The following is a 25,335-nucleotide window of genomic DNA, read 5'->3' as shown; positions in this document are numbered from 1 at the left end:
CTCCTCCGTTATACTGTTTTTGGTCAGGATGTCACTTCTTTATGAAAGAGCCGACAACCCACCCACCCCCCGACCATTAGAAAGACACTGCAATCGGTTTCTCAATTCTTTCAGTATGGAGCTTTCCAGTGATGCTGGGAATTTGTGATTTGCTTCCACCTCTGTAATCTTGCCTCAAAAAGCAGCCAGTAAGGGCCCTGGTATGAATTGGGGTAATGGCACTGGGGAAGGGCATGTTTTCCCCATACTGAGCCTGTCCCCATCCCAGTAAAAGCAACCTTGGGTGTCACTTTCGATCAAGGGCATGGACCGTTTAGAAGAACTATCCTTTATCCTTAATCTAGCCTTAAGGAGCCCCATGGGGCAGAGTGGTAAACTGCAGTACTGCAGTCCAAGCTCTGCTCACGACCTAAGTTCGATCCCAACGGAAGCTGGTTTTAGGTAGCCGGCTCAAGGTTGACTCAGCCTTCCATCCTTCCGAGGTCGGTAAAATGAGTACCCAGCTTGCTGGGGGTAAAGGGAAGATGACTGGGGAAGGCAATGGCAAACCACCCTGTAAACATAGTCTGCCTAGTAAACATCGGGATGTGACGTTACCCCATGAGTCAGTAATGACCCGGTGCTTGCATGGGGGACTACCTTTACCTTTTTTAATCCAGCCTTACAGCCACGATCAGTATGCACATACATCAGTGAAGGCAGCACAAACAAGTATCATACACTTGCATTCATCAGAGAGCAGTGTGTATCTGGTATCATACCTGGTTTGCTGCCATCTAATTTGCGTAACGGCTGTTGCGTTGTGCTTCACATTTACAACATGTTGAAGCACGATTCACTGTTCAGTGCACGTGTAGGGATTGCAAATTTGCCTTCGTGGGTTCTTGTATTGCATTGCACAGGTACTTGTGGGTGTTGTCAAATTGAACAACTTGTGAAATACGTAGGGTACCCGCTTGGTCCACACCTGGCCTTGGATGTGCAATATGCCCCCTTTGGCAGATAGAGTTTTCATAGCCCATTACCCTGAGGATGGCACTACTTTCTTCCAGTTGTACTGATCACCCGTATATAGGACCCAATGAAGAAAAACAGGTTTCCCTTTTCGCATCTGATGGTTTGGAGCGGGAGTGGTCCTCTGTGTGGTTGCACAACATAGGAAGAGCCTATGGCTCAATGGCAGAACATCTGTTTGGCATTTAACCAAACTAGAATTTAACAACAGGGCATTTATCTTGGCAAGGTACGCGGCACTTCCTTCTGCCATGCTGGTAGGGAGATTCAAAAAGATCCCATGCTCAGAGAGATTATGTTTATGTTCGATGGGGGAGATGGAAACTACAGAGCACATGCTTCTGAGATGTCCATATTACAAGGAGGCCAGATCAAAATATCTCCAGCCAGTGCTAGTTGGATTTCTTGATGAATCTGACGCGGCTAAACTGGAATATCTGTTGTCTGATAGAAACCACTGGGTAGCCAAACAAGTTAAAGCCGATGCAGAGTTTTAAACCCATTTGACTAGCTCAAATGTTCACGTAGCTATTTCTCTGTTGCATTCAACTATTGTTGTTTTAATGATGTTTTAACTGTGTAATACTGGTCAAGGGCCGCAATAAATTACATCTGTTTGGCATGCAGAAGGTCTCAAGGTTCAATCCCCAGCATCTCTAGTTAAGAATCAGTTTGTATAGGGGGTCCCAGCCTTTTTGAGCCTGTGGGCCCTTTGGGATTCTGACATAGCCCAATGGACGCAGCAACAAAATGGCTGCCGTGAGAGGCGGGGGAAGCCATAAAACGATTGCCTCAGCTTAACTTCAGTAACACAGTGCAGATCCTTGTGCTGTGGTGGCAGCTGCTGCCAAAACAGCATTTTCAAAGTCTGCACAGCCAGTCAGAAGCCTTGCTGGGCAAAACCCCTGCCCAGCCCTACCCCCTTCCTAAAAACACTTGGTGGGTGACAGAATAGGGGTCAACAGACGCCATGGCGCCCAAGGGACCATGTTGGGGTTCCCTGAGGTAGTAGGTGATGTAAAAGACTTCTGCCTGAGACCCTGGAGAGCTGCTGTCCGTCTGAGTAGACAGTAGTGACTGTCTACCGAGGGTCAGATCCACTATCTTCAGTATGAGGCAACTTCATGTGTATTTATGCCCTCTTTCCTCAGTGCAGATGCTTCTGATTCTTACAATTGCTGCCTTGTCATGCAGTGAGGAAGATGTTGAGTGGAAATCTGTCCCTCAAACCACCCAAGTAGTACACCTCCCCAACCCTCTTTTCAAGAGGACAGGCAGAGACATCATCCCTCTGGCTGAAGCTTTAGGATTTTCCTGGAGCTTGGTTCAATTTGGGCATAAAATCTTTGTGAAGTTGCCTTATACATGAAGTTGTCTTATACTTGAAGTTGCCTTATACTGAATCAGACCCTCGGTCCATCAAAGTCAGTATTGTCTACTCAGACTGGCAGCGGCTCTCCAGGGTCTCAGGCAGAGGACTTTCACGTCACTTACCTTTCTAGTCCTTTTATCTGGAGATGCCAGGGATTGAACCTTGGACCTTCTGCATGCCAAGTAGAGGCTATACCACTCAGCTACAGCCCCTCCCCTAATCTTGAGACCCAAAGCGACTTTCTGGGCATGTGCAGAGTACCACTCAAAGAACATCTATTTCAGTCAAGCAGCTTGTTCTTCCTCTGGCCTGGCTTTCCACAGTGCTGTTCTGCCACCGAGGCTACGTAATGGGGGTGGTGGAGGCGAGGATGTCAGGAAAGGAGGAAGCCACCACCATAGAAAAAAATAAAGGCCTGTGACTGTCTGGATTCTGCTAGGGGGTGGCAGAAACATAAGAACATAAGAAAGGCCCTGCTGGATCAGACCAAGGCCCATCAAGTCCAGCGGTCTGTTCACGCAGTGACCAACCAGGTGCCTCTAGGAAGCCCACAAACAAGACGACTGCAGCAGCACCATCCTGTCTGTGTTCCACAGCACCTAATATAATAGGCATGCTCCTCTGATACTAGAGAGAATAGGTATGCAGCATGACTAGTATCCATTCTAACTAATAGCCATGAATACCCCTCTCCTCCATGAATATGTCCACTCCCCTCTTAAAGCCCTCCAAGCTGGCAGCCATCACCCCATCCTGGGGCAGGGAGTTCCACAATTTAACTATGCGTTGTATGAAAAAATACTTCCTTTTATCTGTTTTGAATCTCTCACCCTCCAGCTTTAGCAGATGACCCCGTGTTCTAGTATTATGGGAGAGGGAGAAAAACTTCTTCCTGTCCACTCTCTCCAAACCATGCATAATTTTATAGACCTCTATCATGTCTCCCCTTAGCTGCCTTCTTTCCAAGCTAAATAGCCCCAAGCGTCCTAACCGCTCCCCATAGGACAGTTGCTCTAGTCCCCTAATCATTTTGGTTGCTCTTTTTTGCACCTTCTCAAGCTCTGTAATATCCTTTTTTAGGTGTGGTGACCAGAACTGTACACAGTATTTCAAGTGTGGTCTCACCATAGATTTGTACAAGGGCAGTATGATATCAGCAGTTTTATTTTCTATTCCTCGTCTAATTATGGCCAGCATAGAATTTGCCCTTTTTACAGCAGCCACACACTGGGTTGACATCTTCATTGAGCTATCCACTACCACCCCAAGATCCCTTTCTTGGTCTGTCGCTGCCAGCACAGATCCCATCAGTGTATATGTGAAGTTGGGATTTTTTTGCCCCAATATGCATCACTTTACACTTACTCACATTGAATCTCATTTGCCATTTTAATGCCCATTCTTCCAGTATGCAGAGATCCTTCTGGAGCTCTTCACAGTCCGATTTTGTTTTAACCACCCTAAATAATTTGGTGTCATCTGCAAACTTGGCTACTTCACTGTTTAATTCCAACTCCAGGTCATTGAGTCCTTTCAGTCAGCCCAGCCTCCCTGATATGGCTGGGAAAACTGATGAGCCGTGCTGTCAGTTGCCTACTAAATGCTTTTAGCCCAGGTAAGGACAAATGAATTGCCAAACTAGGTTTTCCCAACCTTTATTCAGATTATCATTATCTCCTTTTTTTCGGTTGGAGAGGTACTCTCAGTGAAACGCCATTAAACTTTTCTTTTTCTTCTCCTCTTCCCCCTATGTCTCTCTCCCCCCCCATAAAAAAAACAACCTACAAATGAGCTAATGGGTTTATTCGAGCACTGGCCCCTGCCAGAGCTGCTTTAAAAATGCACACTCGGAGAAGGGTAAATCTGCTTTCTCTGCAGCTGTGCAGAAACATGATCAAATGGGCTTGGTCGGTATAAAGTTTCAGGAATTTGTGCTGCTTAATAGGTGAGTTTCCAGAACATTTATGGAGGAGGTGAGTTTTTCTCTAAAGCAGCCATATGCGCTGGTGTTTAAGAAGATCCTCTGGAGCGTGGAATGCCATTGGAAACTTAACGGCTTTTCCCCCCCTGCTTTTTTTGCCCAGGTGTTGAGGACGTATCAAGTTGGGAAGTCTGAATGGAATAAACATGAAGAGCCTGAAAGCTAAGTTCAGGAAAAGTGATGTAAGTACCAAGTGGCCCGGGAGGTTGACTCGTATTTGTTATCGACTATGGAAACATTCTTCTGTTCCCACCTTGATAAAGCTGTGAGTTAATGAACGACAAGGGCAGAAATGGCTTCGTTCGTAAAATGCTGCAGGAGAGAACGAGCAGGTCTCTAAACTGTCTGTGCTCTAGAGCCAAATTCTGAATTATGTTGTTATTGCATCCCTGCCGCTCTAGACCACTGTTGCTCAAATTGCATATTGTTACCTGGACAATTCGGATAGTGGAACAACGAAAAAAGAGGGGGGAAGTCAACCGAATATGTAAGCAGAGCTTCAAAGGTTGAGCTACAAACTATACAATATACCAAAATAGTTACATTTATTGCATGGTGTACACAGTCAAATTGTTAAAAACAGATGGCCTGGAATACAGGCTGCATATAAAAACCAGTTATAAAATTCTTATGCACAGTTGGTATACAATGTAAGTGACCAATGCTTGACCAGACACGTTTTGGCCTGAGCAGGCCTTCCTCAGTGGTCATAAATATATAAAATTATAAAAAACCTTATGAAATATTTTTATTTTATTTTGTGGGGCTGTGGCTCAGTGGTAGAGCATCTGCTTGGTATGCAGAAGGTCCCAGGTTCAATCCCCAGCACCTCCAGTTAAAGGGACTAGGCAGGTAGGAGATGTGAAAACCCCTGCCTGAAACCCTGGAGAGCCGCTGCCAGTCTGAGTAGACAATACTGACTTTGATCGACCTTGATGGTCCGGTTCAGTATAAGGCAGCTTCATGTGTAAATTCTTAACCCTAATTGTGGGTCTTGCCATATGGACAGTTGCTCACACAATCTGATGCAAAATGAACCATGCTTCTGGATGTGTGCGCATCAACCTCTGATGAATCTGAATTGTCCCAAATTTCCAGAAATCTATAACATATATGTAGCTTGGGGCTCTTCTAGTGGTATCCTCTACCATTCATATCAGAAAGCACGCCCAACGATTAGCCAACCCCAGCATAGGGAGCTGAGTACACTACCAGTTGTGTTCTCATCTGGGAGTCTCAACTTGCTGTCATCTTGAAGCTTTAGCCTCTTGTCTCTATCAAACACTTGTTTGGGAGGGGCTGTGGCTTAGTGGTAGAGCATCTGCTTGATATGCAGAAGATCCCAGGTTCAATCCCCGGCATTTCCAGTTAATGGGACCAGGCAAGTAGGTGATGTGAAAACCTCAGCCTGAGACCATGGAGAGCCACTGCCGGTCTGAGAAGATCTTGATGGATTGATGGTCTGATTCAGTGTAAGGCAGCTTCATGTGTTCGAGCGACTGGGCCGTTGCACTAGAAATGTTAGGGAAAGGCCAGTGCTGTGTCAGTAGCAAGCAGCAGCTTGCAGGCCTTCATGAGTCAGTAGGGCTGAGGTCATCTGTTGAATAACGCAATGGAAAGTACACCTGGGAACGCTGCATCCAAATCAAGTTTGGTCATGGGACTAATTTGGCTGGCTGACTTGGTGTGTTTTGACAAAGTAGTACAAGTTCTCCATCTGTAGTATGCAGGGGATGTTGATTGCTCCTGGGATCGTTGCAGAAGTTGTGAGGAAACGTGTGTTCCGAAAGTGGTGTCGTATATATGCCGATATGTTCACGGTCTTCAGCGCGAGTGTTGGCTTTGTTTCCTATGAGGTGGACCTTTGCCTGGGATCTTACATAACTTTCCCTGCAGCTGTGAAACAAAATTCCTCTTTAAGGGATTGCACATAGGTCACTTGCCTGAAGCAAAGTGGCTTTTCGATGCTTCAGTTGTCTCTTTCTGTTCTGTTTGATAGGGTTGGATGCCAGCCTCTGCACAGATATTTGCAATTTTACAATTGAAAAGGGGTGGGGGGGAAAGAACTTGGTGTTCCTGGCTACCTCCCACAGATTGCCTACTGCAGCTGAAAGCCTTCTTGGTTGTTAAAGATAGAGAGTCATGACCTATTGGCAAGTTGGTCCCTTGGCTAATGGGCTGGGCTACATTGCCCTACATGTTTACTCATAGAATCATGGAGTTGGAAGGGATCACCAGGGTTATTAAGTCCAACCTCCTGCACGATGCAGGAAATTCACAACTACCTCCCCCCCACACCTCCAATGACCTCTGCACCATGCCCAGAAGATGGCCAAGATGCCCTCCCTCTCATGATCTGCCTAAGGTTACAGAATCAGCATTGTTGACAGATGGCTATCCAGCCTCTGCTTAAAACCTCCAGGGAAGGAGAGCTTACCACCTCCCGAGGAAGCCTGTTCCACTGAGGAACCGCTCTAGCTGTTAGAAAATTCTTTCTAATGTCTAGATGGAAACACTTTTGATTTAATTTCAACCTGTTGGTTCTGGTTGACCTTCTGGGGCAACAGAAAACAACTTGGCACCATCCTCTATATGACAGCCCTTCCAAGAACTTGAAGAAAGGCAAGAGACTAACAGAGAGGTGGTTTGCCAGTGCCCTCCTCTGCATAGCGACCCTGGTATTCCTTGATGGTCTCCCATCCAGTTAATAACCAGGGTCGACCCTGCTTAGCTTCTGAGATCTGACAAGATCAGGCTAGATGGGCCATCATAATGCTACAAGCCTCCAAACCAGTATGAAACGGGCAAGGTCTCCTGGAAGAGCCCTGTATAAGTGTCCAAATAGACACTACAAACTGCACATTTGCAATGAGGGCTTGCAGCTGTGCTGTATCTCTTAGTTCCTGGTGGCAACTTGTGAGTAAACACCCATCAGGGCACAATTCAGAGCAGGATTGATGTGCCGGAGAAGGAGGAATTTCTGCCCTTTCCTTGTGCTGTTTTCAGTGGCTGAAACGCCCTGGGGGTTGCAGGAGGGGAGCATAATTTGCTCTGTTGTGAGCCAGCGCACGTACTGTGAAAGCAAGTCTAAACTCCCCTCTCTTTATACTTAGGGCAATTCTCCTGTTATTGCCTTTGCACTGTACTTCAGAGCTTGGTTAATGATGTGTAATTAGCTGTCATTCATATTTTTGGGGGGGAAATTTACAATTACTCTACGAACGGTGCATGTCATGCTTGTATGAGCTTCTGTGAAGCTGTCTTCCAACAGTGGCGGCCCTGTTGCTTCAGAGTAGCAATTGAGTGATTCCCGTGATGATTCAGTAGCTGTAATACCTCCTGTAAGGCTTTTGTAATAAACCTGCTAATTCAGACCCTCCTAAGTTCTAGGAGCCCCGTGGCACAGAGTGGTAAGCTGCAGGACTGCAGTCCAAGCTCTGCTCATGACCTGAGTTCGATCCCGATGGAAGTTGGTTTCAGGTAGCCGGCTCAAGGTCGACTCAGCCTTCCATCCTTCCGAGGTTGGTAAAATGAGTACCCAGCTTGCTGGGGTTAAAGGGAAGATGACTGGGGAAGGCACCAGCAAACCATCCCGTAAACAAAGTCTGCCTAATGCACGTTGGGATAGAACATCACCCCATGGATCAGGAAAGACCTGGTGCTTGCACAGGGGACCTTTACCTTTATGTTAAGCAAGTTCTAGCAAACTGATCTTTGGCAGCTTGGTGAGCTGCATCTCTGATATTGCAAGGGTTCAGATTATCTCCCAGGGCTTTAGCTCAGTAGTGTTGGATCTACCTGGCTGTAGAAGGTTCCAGGATCAATCCCTGACATCTCCAATTAAAAGGATCAGGCAATAGGCATTGTGAAAGATCTCATTGTTGCCAGTCTGAGGGGGTTATCGCACTTGTATTCCCAGTGATGTATTAAGAGTTTGAAAACGTTATAAAAAATACTGTTCGTACTTTGTTTGGCCCCTTTAGCTGTGAAGACGTCTTCCAACCATTTATAATCCGTGGTATCCAAAAACCCTTTTAAAGCGATGTTTTTTACAACATTTTCAAACTCTTAATACGTCACTGGGAATACAAAGTGCGGTAACCCCCTGAGTAGACAATATCCTTCATAGACCGAGGGTCTGATTCAGTAGAAGACTGAGTCCTTTCTCAGAGAGCCAGCGTGGTGTAGTGGTTAAGACCAGTGGTGTGGAGTCTGATCTAGAGAACTGGGTTTGATTCCCCACTCCTCCATGTGAGCAGCGGAGGCTAATCTGGTGAACTGGATTTGTTTCCCCACTCCTACACACGAAGCCAGCTGGGTGACCTTGGGCTAGTCATGCTCTCTCAGCCTCACTTATCTCACAGGGTGTCTGTTGTGGGGAGGGGAAGGGAAGGCGATTGTAAGCGGGTTTGATTCTGCCTTAAGTGGTAGAGAAAGTTGGCATATAAAAACCAACTCTTCTTCTCCTTCTTCTCTCATCTGTTGCCTCTCTTTGCCTGCATTTTTCTTCGGCTGAGCGCAGGGATTGAGTAATCCCCCCTTCCTTCATAGCTGACCGTGCATTTGAATGGCTTTGAAAAAAGGAATCTCTCTTAAAGCCTCAAGCTGAAAAACAAACCGGGACCAAGTAAGACACTGTGTGAAATCATGGCAAAGGAAGTTTAGTTGTGATCTGGCAGGATGTCTGAAATGACAAACCCTAATAACTGTTTATCTCCAAAGTTTATTGCACTGTGGAAGGATGAGCAAATTTTAACTTCCCAAGTCTTGAGTGCTGAGAGGACCAAGAATGAAAACTGACAAAGAACTCAAAAAGCCTTGTTGTGTAATTGGAGGCTGAAACCACAGTAGGATTCTAAGTTATGGTTAGCATAAATGGTGGTTTGGTATGGTATCATCTCTGAATTGAGGACAACATACTTGCCTCTGTGTCCTGACCCTTCTTGTGTGTTCATTGATGCATGTTTGAAGTTCTCATCACAACAGGGAGTGTTAGAATTTCTTCTGATGGAGTGTCAGAATGGCCATGCTGTGTTTGGGGTTGGTGGGGGGGGGGGATGATACTTTGGTTGGCCTAGTAGAAAAGAGCAAGAGTCCAGTAGTATCTTAAAGACTAATACAATTTCTGGCAGGGTATGAGCTTTCACGAGTCACAGCTCACTTCTTCAGATTGGTCTGGTCTAGGGGCGACTTGAAGGCACTTTACACACACACAGGGTTGGTTGGTCTAGGGTTATCATCCGTGTGTGTGTGTGTGTGTGTGTGGAGTTGTCAGTGTGTTTTTAAAAGCTTCAGTATTTATACACCACTTCCAGTAAAGCATTGTATGTAATAAAAAGTGGAACACGGACTGACAAATGGGAACTCTGCTTCTAGGATGTAAATTTAATATGGCTAGGATTACTTGGCGTGTAGAAAGGTGAGGGGGAAATGAACTTTGCTGCATAAGCAAGAAATGCCTCCACCCACCAGGCCTAAATTGTAAGCAGGAATGTGAAGGACAGCTTGGTCTGATCTTATCGGCACCTCTTATAAAAGACTTCCTCTTAATCCAGCCAGAATAAATTCCTTTTTTGTTTTTGTTTACAGAAAGTTGGACTTGATTTATGCAAATAGCTCCTGGCTTTAAGGATTGTTGACCCAGTGGAATCAAAATAAGGTTATGGCCCCAGAGCCAGCAGATAGTAGATTGGAGCTGTGGCTCAGTGGCAGAGCATCTGCTTGGCATGCAGAAGGTCCCAGGTTCAATCCCCGGCATCTCCGGTTAAAGGGACTAGGCAGGTAGGTGATGAGAAAGACCCCTGCCTGAGACCCTGGAGAGCTGCTGCCGGTCTGAGAAGACAGTACTGACTTTGATAGACCAAGGGCCTGATTCAGTATAAGGCAGCTTCATGTGTTCATGTGTGTTCATCACAAAGCTGTGGGCCAGAAGAACTGAGTGGTTGATTTCAGTAGGGGCCAAGGGTTTTTAAATCTTGTTCAGACACACTGGATAGCATGTGCACAAGGCACTCTTCAGATTCTCTGTGCTGAAAATGAGCCTATTCTAGACCAATTCTACCAAGTCCAGATTTTTTTCCTTCCTCTGTAGAATATATTTCTGCTTTTTTGTAAGTAGCTCCCTGCTGCATTGGACTATAGCGGGGGCTGTGTTTAAAGCTCGCATGTACTTTTCTGTAGCCTCTAGGTGACGGGGATTATTTCTTCTCACGTGTGTGGTTCTTTCCTTTTACAAAAGGATAATACTGTTGATGCCAGATTCTGGGGGTAAACACCAGCAGATGGCTGTCTCCTTCTCATCCTGCTCGAAAGCTTCCCCGGGGCATCTGATTGGCGATTGTTGGAAGTAGGAAGCTGGATTTAGAAGGACTGTGGGACTACAGAGGCAGTTTTATGCCACAATCCACACAAAATTAGGCACCGTTAAGCCTGTTGAAGTACACCTAGCTGGATTGTGAAGGTTTATGTCCCTAGGCTGTTTTTATCCTTTCTGTGTCCCTGGCATTTCTCTCACTCTTCTTTTATCGCTTTTCTTTTCTGTCTCCTCATTGTCGAACTTAAGGGTTGTAAATTGTTGATGTGGGAACCCGCCTCACTAAATTGTTTCATACATCAGTGGCTTTAGAAATTATTTCCTTTCTAGAGGGCATTTTGCGATAGGCTGAAAGTTTCGTGGATGTGTTTTCTACAGTGGCTTGTATCTTGTAATGACATTGTCACCTGATGATTTACTTTTTCTGTATTGTCTGATCAGAGAGCTGGTATTGCCAGTGAATCCAGGAAAGCGGGGGCTTCCAGAGGCAAAACAGGAAACCCTAAATCCCTGGCAATCCTGGAAGTGCCCATTTCTCTCTCTCTTTATGGTATTCTCCATTTTGTAGCTCTCTTGAGCGGAAAGGTCTGGTTTTCATTCTGAGGCATATTTAGTCTTTCCTACGTTTGAGGCAATTTGGTATGTTAACAATGTACTGAATACAGCCTGCCACCTTTGATTTGATGAGAAGAATGGGGCTGCTGTCAGGATTTGGAGCTCTTAAAGTAAAATGAGTAGGCACTGGTTTCTGTGGGTGTTTTTTTTTTATTTAAAGCAAGTTCATATTCAGCATTATTGGAACACAGTATGCGACTTAATGAAGGAAAGAGATTATAAGCTGTTGCTTAAAATATTATGACTGAATGAATATAAGTGGCTAAGATGCTAATTTGGAAATATCTAATGGGGTGTTAGGAATTTCAGAGTTCAAGCCTGGAATCTTGTAGGCCATGATTAGGGCATAGCCTAGCGAGTTACTGTAATTTGTATGGGTCTTAGGCCCCCTATTCAAGCACAGAAAAGAACAGGGGAGTGAGTGGCGGTCTTCTCAGTTGGCAAGCCTATGGATTGGCCAGGCCTGCCCCTTGCTTGGTCACCAGAAGGATAACTCTAGCCCTGGTTTAGGCTGCCAGTTCCAGCAATTGACTTTCAGGTCTTTGGATTAAAGAACATGCCCTCCAGGTCCGGGTTTGCATATTGTGTGTGTGTGTGTGTGGGGGGGGGTGATTTGGCACTCTATGTGTTGTGTGTTTAGGTGTGTAGAAGAGAACATTGGCCCAAGTGAACATCTCAACTGGGTTTAGGGATATTTTCCCCTTGCCCGTTCCTTCTAAGCATCCATGCAAAATTTCTGTAGACGTTGTGTCAAATCTTTCTGCCTATCCTTCTGCCTATTGGGGGAGGGAAGGCAGAAGTGATGAAGGCTCTTCTTATACCAAAAAGTATGGATGTGTGGTATAAAGCTGTAATGAGCAGTTACATTTTGTAGAGAACTCAAGTTTCCAAAGGCTGGTGGATTGCAGAAGAACTTTACTGGCTTCCAACAAGTGTTGGGTGGCACCATAAGGCCTGGCGGTCCATATCTGTCTGCCAAGACTCCAGCTTGGCTTCTGTAGCTCTGCAATACAATCTATCCTTTGGATGATCCTGTACAAGGTGAATATAGACCATCTACCTTAATGGTGCCTACCCATACCATATGATGTGGCTGGGGAGCTGGCTGGTAAAACAGGCTCTGGATAACCCATCCCTGGTATAAATAGGGATAGTAGTAATTTCCAGTTTGTGCCTGCCGTATACAGTTATCTTACAAGACACTCATGGCGTGACAGGGGCTGCCTTTTGAATTGAGTTCTGGGGATGCTTGGCACTTATTGGGAGTTCCTCAGTCAGAAGAAGAAGGAAGAGTTGTTTTTTATATGCCGACTTTCTCTACCACTTAAGGAAGAATCAAACCTTCCTAACAATCACCTTCCCTTCCCCTCCTCACAACATACACTCTGTGAAGTAGGTGGGGCTGAGAGAGCTCTAAGAGAGCCTAAGGTCACCCAGCTGGCTTCATGTGTAGGAGTGGGGAAACCAACCCAGTTCACCAGATTAGCCTCCGCCGCTCATGTGGAGGAGTGGGGGATCAGTCCCGGTTCTCCAGATCGGAGTCCACTGCTCCAAACCACTACACCATGCTGGCTCTCAGGCCATGGCAGTGCCCAAAAGAGTCATTGAGAGACACTTTGTCTTCTGACACTTCATGTTTAGCTGCAAAGAGGTCGCTTGGTCTACTTGGAGTCTTTCAATGCTCCTGGCGCAGTGGTGAAGCCCAACCAGCTTCACCAGAGTTCTCCATGAACTGTGTGTGTGTCCTAGCACATATTCCAAAATCTTCCTCAACATGAGTGGGTTCCTTGGCAGATGCATCAATGTGTGACAAGTTCTCTGAAGGTAGGTTTAGGAACCACTGGTATAGAGGTTTGAAAAACCTCCATATCAAACTCATCAGTTGTCTGACATGTGGAATCAAAGGTAATTGGAAAGATGGGTGTTCTTTCTTTGATTGCTATATATTTGATCTCTTCAGCCAATTTGCATTATTTTAGTATACCCTTGTGTAACTAGGATGGAAAGCCTAGAGTGGAAGTGTACAAATAGAGGCTGAATTGGTTCTCAGTGGCTTAGTTCTCCCTGGGGTTATGCAGCAGCCTTCCTGAAGGTAAGCATGTGTGGTTCTGGTCAGTGCCTGGTTGGGAGACGTCCTGAAAGCTCTTCTTTAAGTATTTCTTCGCACAGCGCATAGTTAAATTGTGGAACTCCCTGCCTGAGATGTGTTGGTGGCTGCCAACTTGGAAGGCTTTAAGAGGGAAGTGGACATGTTCATGGAGGAGAGGGCTATCCGTGGCTACTAGTCAAAATGAATACTAGTCGTGACGCATGCCTGTTCTCTCCAGTATCGGAGGAGCATGCCTCTGGAACACAGGCAGGATGGTGCTGCTGCAGTTGTCTTATTTGTGGGCTTCCTGGAGGCACCTGGTTGGCCCCTGTGTGAACAGACTGCTGGACTTGATGGGGCTTTGTCTGATCCAGCATGGCCTTTCTTATGTTCACTGGGTATGCTGCTGAGTCCTGTGATGGAAGAAAAGCGGGATATACATGCAGTAAACAAATGGCTCCTGCTGAATTCTATAGAACAAAGTATAGAGACTGTGATCAATGACTCCACTGAGATTAGTCTTTCCCCCTTCCCAAAGAAACCAGGGTCTCTGGAAGGGGAGCTGGTTTAGCACACACACACCCATTTCAACAGTATTCCTGAACGGACTTGTGCATTTTCTTCTGTGGAAATGAATGGGGGGTGGTGGCTACTCCTTACTGGAAAGCATAAAGTACTTGAGGGGAGCCTGTTGCGGCAGGAGCCATGATGGTACTTATTCTTCATTGGGAGGTGCTTATTGGTGCTTGGATGGTGCTTATTCTTGGATGGTGCTTATTCTTCATTGGGAGGGGAGACGCAAAATATACCGTTGCCTGCACAGTGGTGCCTGCACAGAGGTGTGTTTCACCCTGCAGGCTGCAGGCAATCTCCTTGCCTGTCACTATGACAGGCAATTTTGCAAGCAGCAATTTAACGGGCGCCCGGTTGTAGCAAGCGCTAGAATGAACGGTTCAAAAGGGCATCTGCTCCCATCCCTCGCTGCTCTTCCCTGCCCTCCTCCCCACATAACCACTTCAGGCTACTGTCATTTCACCAGGCAGCTGATGTTCCTGTCCTACTTCTAGCAGCGGTGTCAACAGCTTAGCTTATCAGTCGTAGTTTCTGCTGGGTTTGTCCTCTGAGCTTTCCCTGTTAGCCAAGGGGGACAAGCCGTAGAAGAGGATGGCAAAGCCATGTGCTGCAGTGGCAAAATCAGTTTTTGGAGCAGGATTTGACACGGGAATTCCTGTAAGAGTGACTGCTGCATTACCTTCACTCTGAACTTGGCACGTTCAAATGAGTTGCAGTAATGCATATGATCATTTGCGGCAAATAAAAAAACTGATATATTAAATTAGATACCCAGCTACTGATATATAATTAAATGCAAACTAGACTATAACAACAGTGCTAGTACAGAGTTTTGGGGTTGTTTTTTTTTAAGTTTAATTTTATCTCAAGAGGTTCTTATTTTGGCATAGTGTACAGTTGACACGCCATGATTGTCAAGAGGTCATTACAGCGTGGTTTCTGGCGATGTTTAGCTTGGCTCACTATTGCAATTATAGCTTTTTGGCAATTTATAGTTGTTGGACATTGACAAACATGTGGTTCTGTTTTTGCTCTTAATAGGAGCATGTTCAGAAAGCAGGAAGCCGATGGTTTGGTGCAGCTTTAGTATCTAATTTCTGTTGTTGCCATGGTTTTCAGTGCAGGATTTGTAAACAGATGTAGCCTGTTAAGTGTAAGTTTTTTACAATAGTGCTTTTATGGGCAACTTACACAACTCATTTTCCTTGTATCGGTGCTGCCAGTTAAGTCAGGCAGGCAACTGCCCTCCCACGCATCTTTTTAGGCCACATGTGTGATTATTCCTCATGAGCACCTATTCTCCTTCCAGCTTGCATAGAATGTAGTGCTGTAAATTAAATGGTTTTATGTATTAGGTAAGCATACCAAAGTTACAAATCCCTTTGCTTTTTTAAAACAAAAGTGGTGCATATGTTTACATAGTTAGACATTATGAGGTATTTTTAAAAAGAGAGTGGTTTTCTGCTTTAACTTGGATACATCTGAGAACGGTCCTTGATGCACCTGCCTTCCTTGGTTGCAATATCGCCATTTGAAATGGTGTCCCCACCTAGTATAAGAAGAAGAAGAAGAGTTGATTTTTATATGCCAACTTTCTCTACCACTTAAGGAAGAATCAAGCCGGCTTACAATCACCTTTCCTTCCCCTTCCCACAACAGACACCCTATGAGGTAGGTGGGACTGAGAGAGTTTAAAGAGAGCTGTGAGCAGCCCAAGGTCACCCAGCTGGCTTTATGTGTAAGAGTAGGGAAACCAACCCGGTTCACCAGATTAGCATCCGCTGCTCATGTGGAGCAGTGGGGAATCAAACCCGGTTCTCCAGATCAGACTCCACCGCTCCAAACCACTTCTTAACCACTACGCTGGGTTTATAAGGTAAGCGTGTGGACTGTTGACCGTTAGCCTTATGTCTGGGCATACCCATAGCAGCTGGCTTGGCAACTGTTTACACACCTGATGAGGTATGTTCTCATGCTCTTTTGCCTATATTTTTTGTTAGAAGATGAGCACAATTCTTAGCGGTCCTCTTCATGGGTGAATCTAGCGACCATAGGGAAATGACCAGGGCTGTTGACACAATTGCCCTTAAGCTCCCTCTCTTCCAAGCAGCCTCCCTGGTTAACTGGGGAACTGGTGGAGATGGAAAGATGACAGCTAGATTGTCGCTGGCAGAAATGTTGGAGCGAGACTGATTGAACATGGCGTAGAGCCCATATTACAGCGTATCCTGTAGCGGTGATGTCAGCAAAAAGGGCAATATTTCTCCATCCCCATTGCTTCTCCATCACCATTGCATTTGCACATAATCATCCAGCTGTGGTTTGAGGGTGGTTTGAGGGGGTGGTGCTGGGGTATTCTTGTTCTGCCCCTTGGCTATTGACCGGTGGGGTTCTGCAGGGTTCTTATCCCCCATGCTATTTAATATCTATATGAAGCCACTCGGAAAGATCATCAGGATGTTTGGGCTGCAGCGTCACCAATATGTGAATGATACCCAGCTCTACCTCTTTTTTCCACAAAATGCCAAGGATGCTTTTGATAGTCTGAACCAGTGGTTGGAGTCAGTAATGGGCTGGATGAGTAATTTATGGGCATTGTTAGTGGTTGTTCCCAAACAGGCAGAAATGTCCTGAAGCCCAACTTTCTATTTCTCATCTTGTGTTATGTTTTGTTACCATTGTTGTTTAGTTCTGTGCAAAATATTCTACAGTGTTGATGTTAGGGGTCAGAGCTAGAGATTTTTATTTTTTGGCAACATAAACCTTTACATAAGAACATAAGAAAGGCCATGCTGGATCAGATCAAGTCCAGCAGTCTGTTCACACCGTGGCCAACCAGGTGCCTCTAGGAAGCCCACAAAAAAGACAACTGCAGCAGCATTATCCTGCAATGCTCATCTGATACTGGAGAGAATAAGTATGCATCATGACTAGTATCCATTTTTACTAGTAGCCATGAAAGTGTCCACTTCCCGCTTAAAGCCTTCCAAGTTGGCAGCCATCACCACATCCTGGGGCAGGGAGTTCCACAATTTAACTATACATTGTGCGTAGAAATAATTCCTTTTATCTGTTTTGAATCTCTCACCCTCTATTTCTCCTGTCTCAGTTGGGGAAATCTTTTTCTCAGTGTTAAGTGAAGCTGCCTTATATGGATTCAGACCATTGGTCCTTCTAGCTATTGTCTATTCTTGACAGTGACTTTTCAGGATCTGAGCATGAGAATGTATTTCTAAGCATGCTACATGAGATCCTTTAATGGAAGATGTTACCGACTGAGCCTGGGAATCCCCTGCATGCAAAGTGTGAGCTCTGCCGCTTATCGTGGCCCCTCCCTGAATCTTGATCAGCTCCGCTGGGCTGTCTTGACTTCTGTTCTTGCTTCTGTCCTGGGTTCCCCCCTCCTTTCATTTATCTGGCAGCTGCTACTTCCTTTCCCCCTAATTAGTCTCTTGAGTGATCCAATCAGGGATCATATAGAGAACAAGATGCTATTGTTGGATGTCAGTCAATAAAATTCCAGTTTTCTGATTTGACTGTGTGGTGATGTTAGTTAGGACAAACAAGAACACCTGAGCGTGAAGGCAATTAAAGCAAATAAGCGAACATTTTTATTGGGGGGGAGGACTTGCCAAAAAGTGGAGGTGGTGTTCAGCGCTGCCAAGAACGCTTGTGGAAAATGGTGCCTAGTTTTGGTTAGTGTTCATGCTCTTCCCACTTTCCTGGCTTGCACCATGGTCCTTCTTGGAAGGAGCTATGCCTTCTCTCTGAGTTGTTCAGCGTTCAACTTATTAAACAGTAGCCTTATAGGCAAAGAAATGGATGAACTGCAGGTTGGCTGCTGGTATTAACAAGAGGGTGTACTACTAGTGTTAGGTGGGGTACTTGGCTTCTTGCAAGAGGCTTGCGAGATCCCAGTGAGATGTATGGATTTTCCTTTAGCAAATTCCCCTTACAGCATTCTCACAAAATCGAAACTCAGTTTTGAAAGTAGATTGCCATGAGGTATGAAGAATGTGATGAAGAAAAAAATTAGTCTGATACCCTCCTTTAGAAATACAACTTCAGGGAGAGCTGCCTTAAAATAGAACCGCTGCATATCCGTATCTCTGAGATATTATTTAATGATACATTCAGTTTTTTATTAGTGAGCTTCCCAATTTAACTCTGGCTTGGGTGCTTTGTTCCAGGCACAAGCTGAAACTGGGTTTCAACTGTTCTCGCGTTTTATTTGAGATCTTCCACAGTGGTCTTCTCAGGGTGCAAATAGACAGTTTAATAAAGTATTGTACAATTATTTTCTGTGCACCTACATGGCTACGTACAATGCTTGTCTGTGATCACTAGGACATGTTTTACTTAATATGCTCAAAAGTAATCATGTAGAAGAAGAAGATCATGCTGTTGACTCACAACCAACTAAAGGCAACCCCATACTGGGCATTCCAGGCAAGAGAGGAGCAGAAGTGGTTTGCCATTGCCTGCCTCTGTATAGTAACCCTGGACTTTCTTGGTAGTGTCTCATCAAAGTACTGACCATGGCCAACCTTGCTTTAGCTTCCAAGTTCTGATGAGCTCAGGCTAAGCTGAGTTATTCCAACTGCTGAGATGGTCATGTAACTGTATCAATATCCACATACAATTGCATGTTGCGCATGGTCGTATTGGTTAGACCAGGGGTGTTGAACTCAATTGTTTTGAGGGCCGGATATGACATAAATGCCACTTGGTTGGGCCGGGCCATGGGTACCATAAAATTTAATTCCAGGTACCGGAGATACAAACTTTATAGAAGACACTGGCAAAGACAATTAATGATATTGTTTTTTACTTAAAATACAAACATGCTTAAAACAATAACACTCCTACGGTATTTTCTTTTCTTTTACAGTCTTCCTTTTATTTAACAGCCGTTCTTTTATTTAACAGCCCAGATCAGGAGTGCGGGGGGTTGGCTGGATTGCGGGCCGGATAAGAGCTCTCAAGGGGCCGGATCCGGCTCTCGGACCTTATGTTTGACAGCCCTGGGTTAGACAAACAGGGTTGGCCAGGGATGCATAATTCTGTATGGTACATTTGGTTGCGTAAGAGGAAGGCACATGTTGAAAACCAAGCATGCATAGCTGCAGCTCATGGATGGCCCCACACCTTAATTGCTTCACATGTTATACTCAGCCTCCGTTCGGTCGATACTTAATGGTCTGATATAAATTGAAGAACGGATTGATGCAGCAGTAGAGGAGAAAAGGACATCTCCCTTCTCTTCCCATTGTACTTAAATTCATATAAGGATTTGGTATTGCAAATCACAAGAATAAGAATGGTCTTCTAAAAGCTCAAAGAAAATCTGCACATCAGAAACTGCAATGTAAATGACCAATTCAGCATGTACCAATATGGTTTTATACATGCACCAATGTTACAATGTAATTGAGTATTCCAGGAGGGTTTAGTCTAAGAACAACTGCTTAAGAGTATATATGATCAATCTGTCCTTATATCTTGTGCTGGCCTCTCAATTCTTGAGTTGTCGTGTCTTGGGGCCTACAGTGCAGTTGGCATTCATATGAGCAGACTGGTATATTCCATTCAAATTAAAAATCCAAATTAGGTGGTGATAAAATTTTGTTTCGTAAATAAGCTATACACAAGTATGAAAACATGCACAAATGTACTATTGTTGCATAGTTCAGATTGCAACATCCTAGATTTTGCAGAGTGGGAAAGGTCTGAGTTAATTGAGGGTTAAGGTAAAGGAGGCATAGGACTTCAAGACCTCTCTTGCCTTCCCTGTAATTTCCAAAGCTTTCTTTATCTCTTTCCTGTAAAGCAGGTTCTGCTTAGGCATTTCTGAGTTTGTCATCCTGAGGATTGTAAACTTGAACTTTGTAGTTGAAAAATCCAGCACGATTTCATGTCAGTTTCCAAACTACATTGTTCTATTCTGTTCTCATATGCTACCGTATGTATTTTGTGGGGTTGCCAGGTCCCTCTTTGCCATCAGTGGAAGGTTTTTGGGGCAGAGCTTGAGGAGGGCAGGGTTTAAGGAGGGGAGGAACTTCAATGCCATTGAGTCCAATGGCCAGAGCGACCATTTTCTCCAGGTGAACTGATCTCTATCGGCTAGAGATCAGTTGTAATAGCAGGAGATCTCCATTTAGTATCTGGAGGTTGGCAACCCTAATATGCTGGCTTTTTTAAAAAAAGTATTGGGCTTCTTTTTAATACTGTGGCCTCCTTAAAGTCACAGATGGTTTTGTTGGGTTAGAAGAAATTCTCAGTGTGAGAGAGATCTTGAGACCATCCAGATGGTCCTCGCTGCCTTGCCAAGTTTCTAAGTTTATTTTTTAATATATATATATTTTTAATTTTTCAACCGGATAAAACAAACCGTACAAAAACGCACATTAGATTCTTACATTATACTGGAACTTACTCTGTAATTTCAATTCGATGAAACCTTCCTTGAATTATTATATTTTCATGTCGTAGAAAAGATTTCTTACATAAAAATTCTTACATTCTGTTATCTTAATTAGTTAACAGCTGGATAATCAAGGAATACTTTCCATTTTTCATAAAACTCGGAGGTTGATCTGTTACGCACTCAGGATGAAAACTGAGCCACAGTTGCATGTTCTGTTACTTTATTTGCCCTTTCAATTACCTCTGGATAATCTTTTCCTTTCTAATTTCTCGGGTACTCCACTCTTGCTGCTGTCAGCATATACTTAAATATTTCATTCAAGTTTCGAAGTTTAAAGCAGCATCTGGCTGGCTGCTGTTAGAAATTAAATATTGGACTAGATGGACTGATCCGGCAAACCGGTTCTTATGTTCTTAACTTCTTCTTATGTTGATCCTTCCTTAAATAATCGTTTCTGCTACTTTCCTGTTTTTCTGAGAGTCTTGCCAGTTTATCGGAGGGCGCCTTCAACAGTGAAACTGGCAAAGCGTGCTTAAAACAAGTCTGCGACCTAATATCCTACAGATGGGAAGAATTGGCTAGTGCCATCTGTTGCGTCTGCAGGACGCTGGGGGACGTGAAAACAACCAGGAAATTGCTTAGCTCCTTGCAGGATTCTGTGGGATGCAGCGGAGATAAAACATCAGTGGGATGCAGCGGGAGATAAAACATCTTTCAGAGGTTGCATGATCAGAAACAGGGCCAGGTTTGTAAAACAGCCTTTTCAACGTGTAAGGGATTTCAGATGTTGGGTAGCCCTAAACAGCTGAAATTTATCCTTCATTCTCAGGTTCCCGTGTGTGTGTGTGTTTCGAATAATCTGTAGTGATCAAGCAAAAAGAGAAAGAATGTGGTCTGGTGGTATGCTCTGTTTGCGGTGACCCTTTCTTTGAAATGAATTGGGCCTTTTGTCATAAGATGTGTGTCTGCAGAAGCATGCAGCCTTACTGCAGACAGGAAATGGCCTCGTCTGTGACCTCGTCTCTCAGGGAAAATCAAAGCTCCCATTAATTTTTTTTGTTTTTGTTATTAAAGGCATCTGCTCTTGGTTGGGAGAGAGAAGGCAACTCTGAAATGCATGGCCTCGCTCTTTGTAGGCTTACATATTTGCAACATGGATTGTGAACTAGTTTTTTTACAGGAGGGATAGTAATTCAGATTTTAGTTGGGAGGAGGGCTGAGAAGGAGACTATAGAAAGGACAAGCAAGAAGTTGTAAGATCTAAATTCCCTCTGTTTCAGTATATTCAAGCTTAAAGCCAAACTAGATAAGATTCATGTTAGGCATTATTAGGAAAGGGGCTGAAGACAAAATAGCCAACACTGTAATGTTGTTGTATAAAGCTATGGTTCTACATAAGAAAACCCATGCTGGATCAGACCAAGGTCCAGCAGTCTTTCACACAGTGGCCAACCAGGTGCCTCTAGGAAGCCCACAAGCAAGATGACTGTAGCAGCATTATCCTGCCTCTGTTCCACAGCACCTGATATAATAGACATGCTCCTCTGATCCTGGAGAGAATAGGTATGCATCATGTCTAGTGTCCATTTTTACTAGTAGTCATGGATAGCCCTCTCCTCCATGAACATGTCCACTACCCTCTTAAAGCCTTCCAAGCTGGCAGCCATCACATCCTGGGGCAGGGAGTTCCACAATTTAACTGCGTGGTGTGAAGAAATACTTTTATCAATTTTGAATCTTTCACCCTCCAGCTTCAGCAGATGACCCCATTTTCTAGTATTATGAGAGAGGGAGAAAAGCTTCTCCCTGTCCACTCTCTCCGTACCATGCATAATTTTATTGATCTCTGAATGCTAGTGCTGGGGGGCAGCAGGGGGAGGGCCTCTATCATGTCTGCTTTGCTTGGACTACCGTGGGCCATTCTGGTCACTGTATCTCAAAAGATATTGCAGAGCTGGAAAAGTACAAAGGAGAGCAACCAAGATTGTAAGGGTGTTGGAGCGCCTTTCCTATGAGGAAAGAATCTTGGACTTCTCAGTCTAGAAAAGAAGATGAGTAAGGGGAGGCATGATGGAGGTTTATAACATTGTACATGGGGTGGGAAAGTGGATAGAGGGAGCTTTTCCCTCTCTTTTCCATTATGCTAGAACTCAGGGTACCCAGCAAAATAGGTTCTGTACAGCCAAAAGGAAATACTACTTCACTCAACTAGTAAGGAAACTGCAGAATTCTCTGCCAGTGGAGGTAGTGATGGCCATGAACATAGATGGCTTCATGGAGGGGGATATCTACCAGGGGCTACTAAACATGGTGACTGAATGGAGCCTCCATATGCAGAGGTAGGAAACCTCTGAATGCCAGTGCTAGGAGGCAGCATTGGTAGGGCCTCAGCCTCTGTCCCCTGTTTGGTCCTCCAGGGCGACTGGTTGGCCACTGTGTGAAACAGCATGCTGGACTTAGGGCTTCCAACCTACAGATACTAGCTGGAGATCTGCTATTACAACTGATCTCCAGCCGATAGAGATCAGATCACCTGGAGAAAAATGGCCACAATTGGACTCTATGGCACTGAAGTCCCTCCCCATATCCCACCCTACTCAGGCTCTACCCCAAAACCTCCCGCCGATGGTGAAGAGGGACCTGGCAACCTTAGCTGGTCTAGATGGACCAGTGGACTGATCCATCAGGTTCTTCTGTTGTTCTTCGATCCCATGTACTTTCCTAATCTCACTCCTCCCGATTAGCGGTTTGCTCTTCTGTGGGAAACATAAGATTGCCTTATATTTACTGACATGTCCCACCCCTCACATAGGGAAAATATTAGCTTGATGTGTGGGTGGGTAAAATGGGATTTGAGGTAACAACATGGGGAGGGAGGGGTTTAAAACCCTCTTTTTCTGTCCTTTCATTCCTTGCCCAATCTGTTGTGGCTGCTATTTAACCCATAAAAACTGCTCAAGAGATTCATTTTTTATTAACAAAGTTGCTTGGGAGAGCCATTCATAATTCTCCTAGTGTCTAGTGAGCTTGAGCTCAACAATATCAGTTGCGTTAGTAATTGCATGTAAACCACAACAACCTATAACAGCATTATTAAGACAAAACACTTATCTCATTTTAATTTTCAAAGCGCCGTGGCCTGTATCCCACTGCCCAGCTTAGCAAAGTTCAGAACCTTCTTCCAGCTTGAGAGGTTCTTTGCTCAAACTGAAGGAAGGTTCCTTAGGTGTCAACCTTCGCTTAGGGATAGGATAAATGACTGTGCTCTGGGGTACATATTTTTTCTTGCTTTCAAGTTGTAGCTGACTTGAGGCAAACCGCATCGAGTCCTCAAGGCAAGAGATGTTCAGAGGTGGTTTGCAATTGCCTGCCTCTGTGTAGCAACCCTGGACTTCCTTGGTGGGCTCCCATCCAAATACTAACCGGGGCTTGACCTTGCTTAGCTTCAGAGATCTAATGAGATTGGGCTGGCCTGGACTATCCAGGTCAGGGCTTTGGGTACTCAGATGCATTAAATTTTTTGTATGTGTATTCATTGTGTGTAAGTTAACCCTACATATATGCATCTTTTATGATGCTCATACTGCTCCTTCCTGTCCATGCCCTTATTCCTCAACTAACTTTTAAAAATGCAGTGGAAACCATTAGGTACAGATGTATCACTTTCTGAAACCCTAGTCAAGATGAGCAGGTAACGGCACACATCCCACTACAGTCTCTGGTCCCTAATATCTTTTTCTACCCTCTTTAACATTCTTCATCTTTTTATAAAGTGTTATTTTTGTGATGCCTGGGTTAGCTCTATTTAATATAATTTACTTGAGGAACAAGGGTTGCCAGGTCCCTCTTCGCCACCAGTGGGAGGTTTTTGGGGCGGAGCCTGAGGATGGTAGGGTTTGGTGAGGGACTTCAATGCCATAGAGTCCAATTGCCAAAGCGGCCATTTTCTCCAGGTGAACTGATCTCTATCGGCTGGAGATCAGTTGTAATAGCAGGAGAGCTTCAGCTAGTTGGCAACCCTATGAGGTTGGCAACCCTATGTGGAACAGATGCAAAAATTGCATGGGTAGTACAGAGTTTTGCAATCAGCAACTAAGGGAAGCACTTTGATTTCTAAGTAATCATGTAAGGAGGTCAATGCTGTGAAGTAGGAAGTTCTATTTGCCTTTGTCCCCAACTTTATTAGACGAGAGCAGCATTAACTGAACAACTAATTTAATCAGGATTTAGGGTTAATCTGACACTTTATTAAAAAGAGCATCGTATTTGCCCAAAGCGAGGTTAAAAAGGCAGAGTATGATTTTGTGCTTTTAATGTTCACTTTGTATGTCATCTCTGGGTTTCCCCCCCTTTTCTTAGTTAGTTCTCTGAATAATCTACTTGTGTACACAGATTCTTTTGACACAAAGGGATACTAAACCCTGGGAACTTGAAAAGCTGCTTACAAATTTCCATTCCAAATCTGAGAGGCTACAAATTACAGAAATTGTTTAGCAGGATTTGATTTAATGGACATACTTTATATTTAAAATATTTTGGAGTAAAGTGTCGGGATTCATTAATATTTGGTCTGTTGTTAGAGATATGGGTATTCTACAGGGCTTTCAAATAGTACGAGAAGAAACGTCTCCCTCCAGGAAAGAGATGTTTTCATGTACAGATATAAAAAATTCCAATAATTTTGAAGTCACGGGGAAGAAAAAACCCTGTTTTTCCTGAGGGAAAAACTTAATTTGCTGCATTAACAACATTAAAATGCAGCATTTATAACTTACTTAGCATATGCAACTATATGAACTGGCATTTATGGAATTCAAATATATAAATGCCTAAATTTTCTAGAAGCAAAATTGCAAAAATCCCAATGTTAGGCAGAGAGGGAACTGCTATTTTGACACCTGTTTCCTAGTTTTTGCTACCTGAGAGGTAGGGAAAAAGTTGAAATTAGAAA

At 44.4% G+C, this 25,335-nt stretch overlaps 1 protein-coding gene across 3 annotated transcripts in view; it reads left to right on the top strand.

The window, feature by feature from the left end:
* The first annotated feature begins 4,468 nt into the window (after window positions 1-4,468).
* The window catches only part of RAI14 (retinoic acid induced 14), a 99,744-nt gene continuing 78,877 nt past the window's right edge, over window positions 4,469-25,335 (top strand). For all 3 annotated transcript variants that reach the window (XM_056848582.1, XM_056848581.1, XM_056848580.1), the window contains exon 1: window positions 4,469-4,549. In XM_056848582.1, coding sequence (XP_056704560.1) covers window positions 4,514-4,549 — 36 coding nt within the window. In that variant the 5' untranslated portion in view covers window positions 4,469-4,513. The remainder of the gene's footprint in view (window positions 4,550-25,335) is intronic.

This window comes from Euleptes europaea, chromosome 4 (assembly GCF_029931775.1).
Source record: "Euleptes europaea isolate rEulEur1 chromosome 4, rEulEur1.hap1, whole genome shotgun sequence".
NCBI lineage: Eukaryota > Metazoa > Chordata > Lepidosauria > Squamata > Sphaerodactylidae > Euleptes > Euleptes europaea.
Note: the sequence above shows the minus strand (reverse complement) of the source record. Positions and strands in the feature narration are given on the sequence as shown.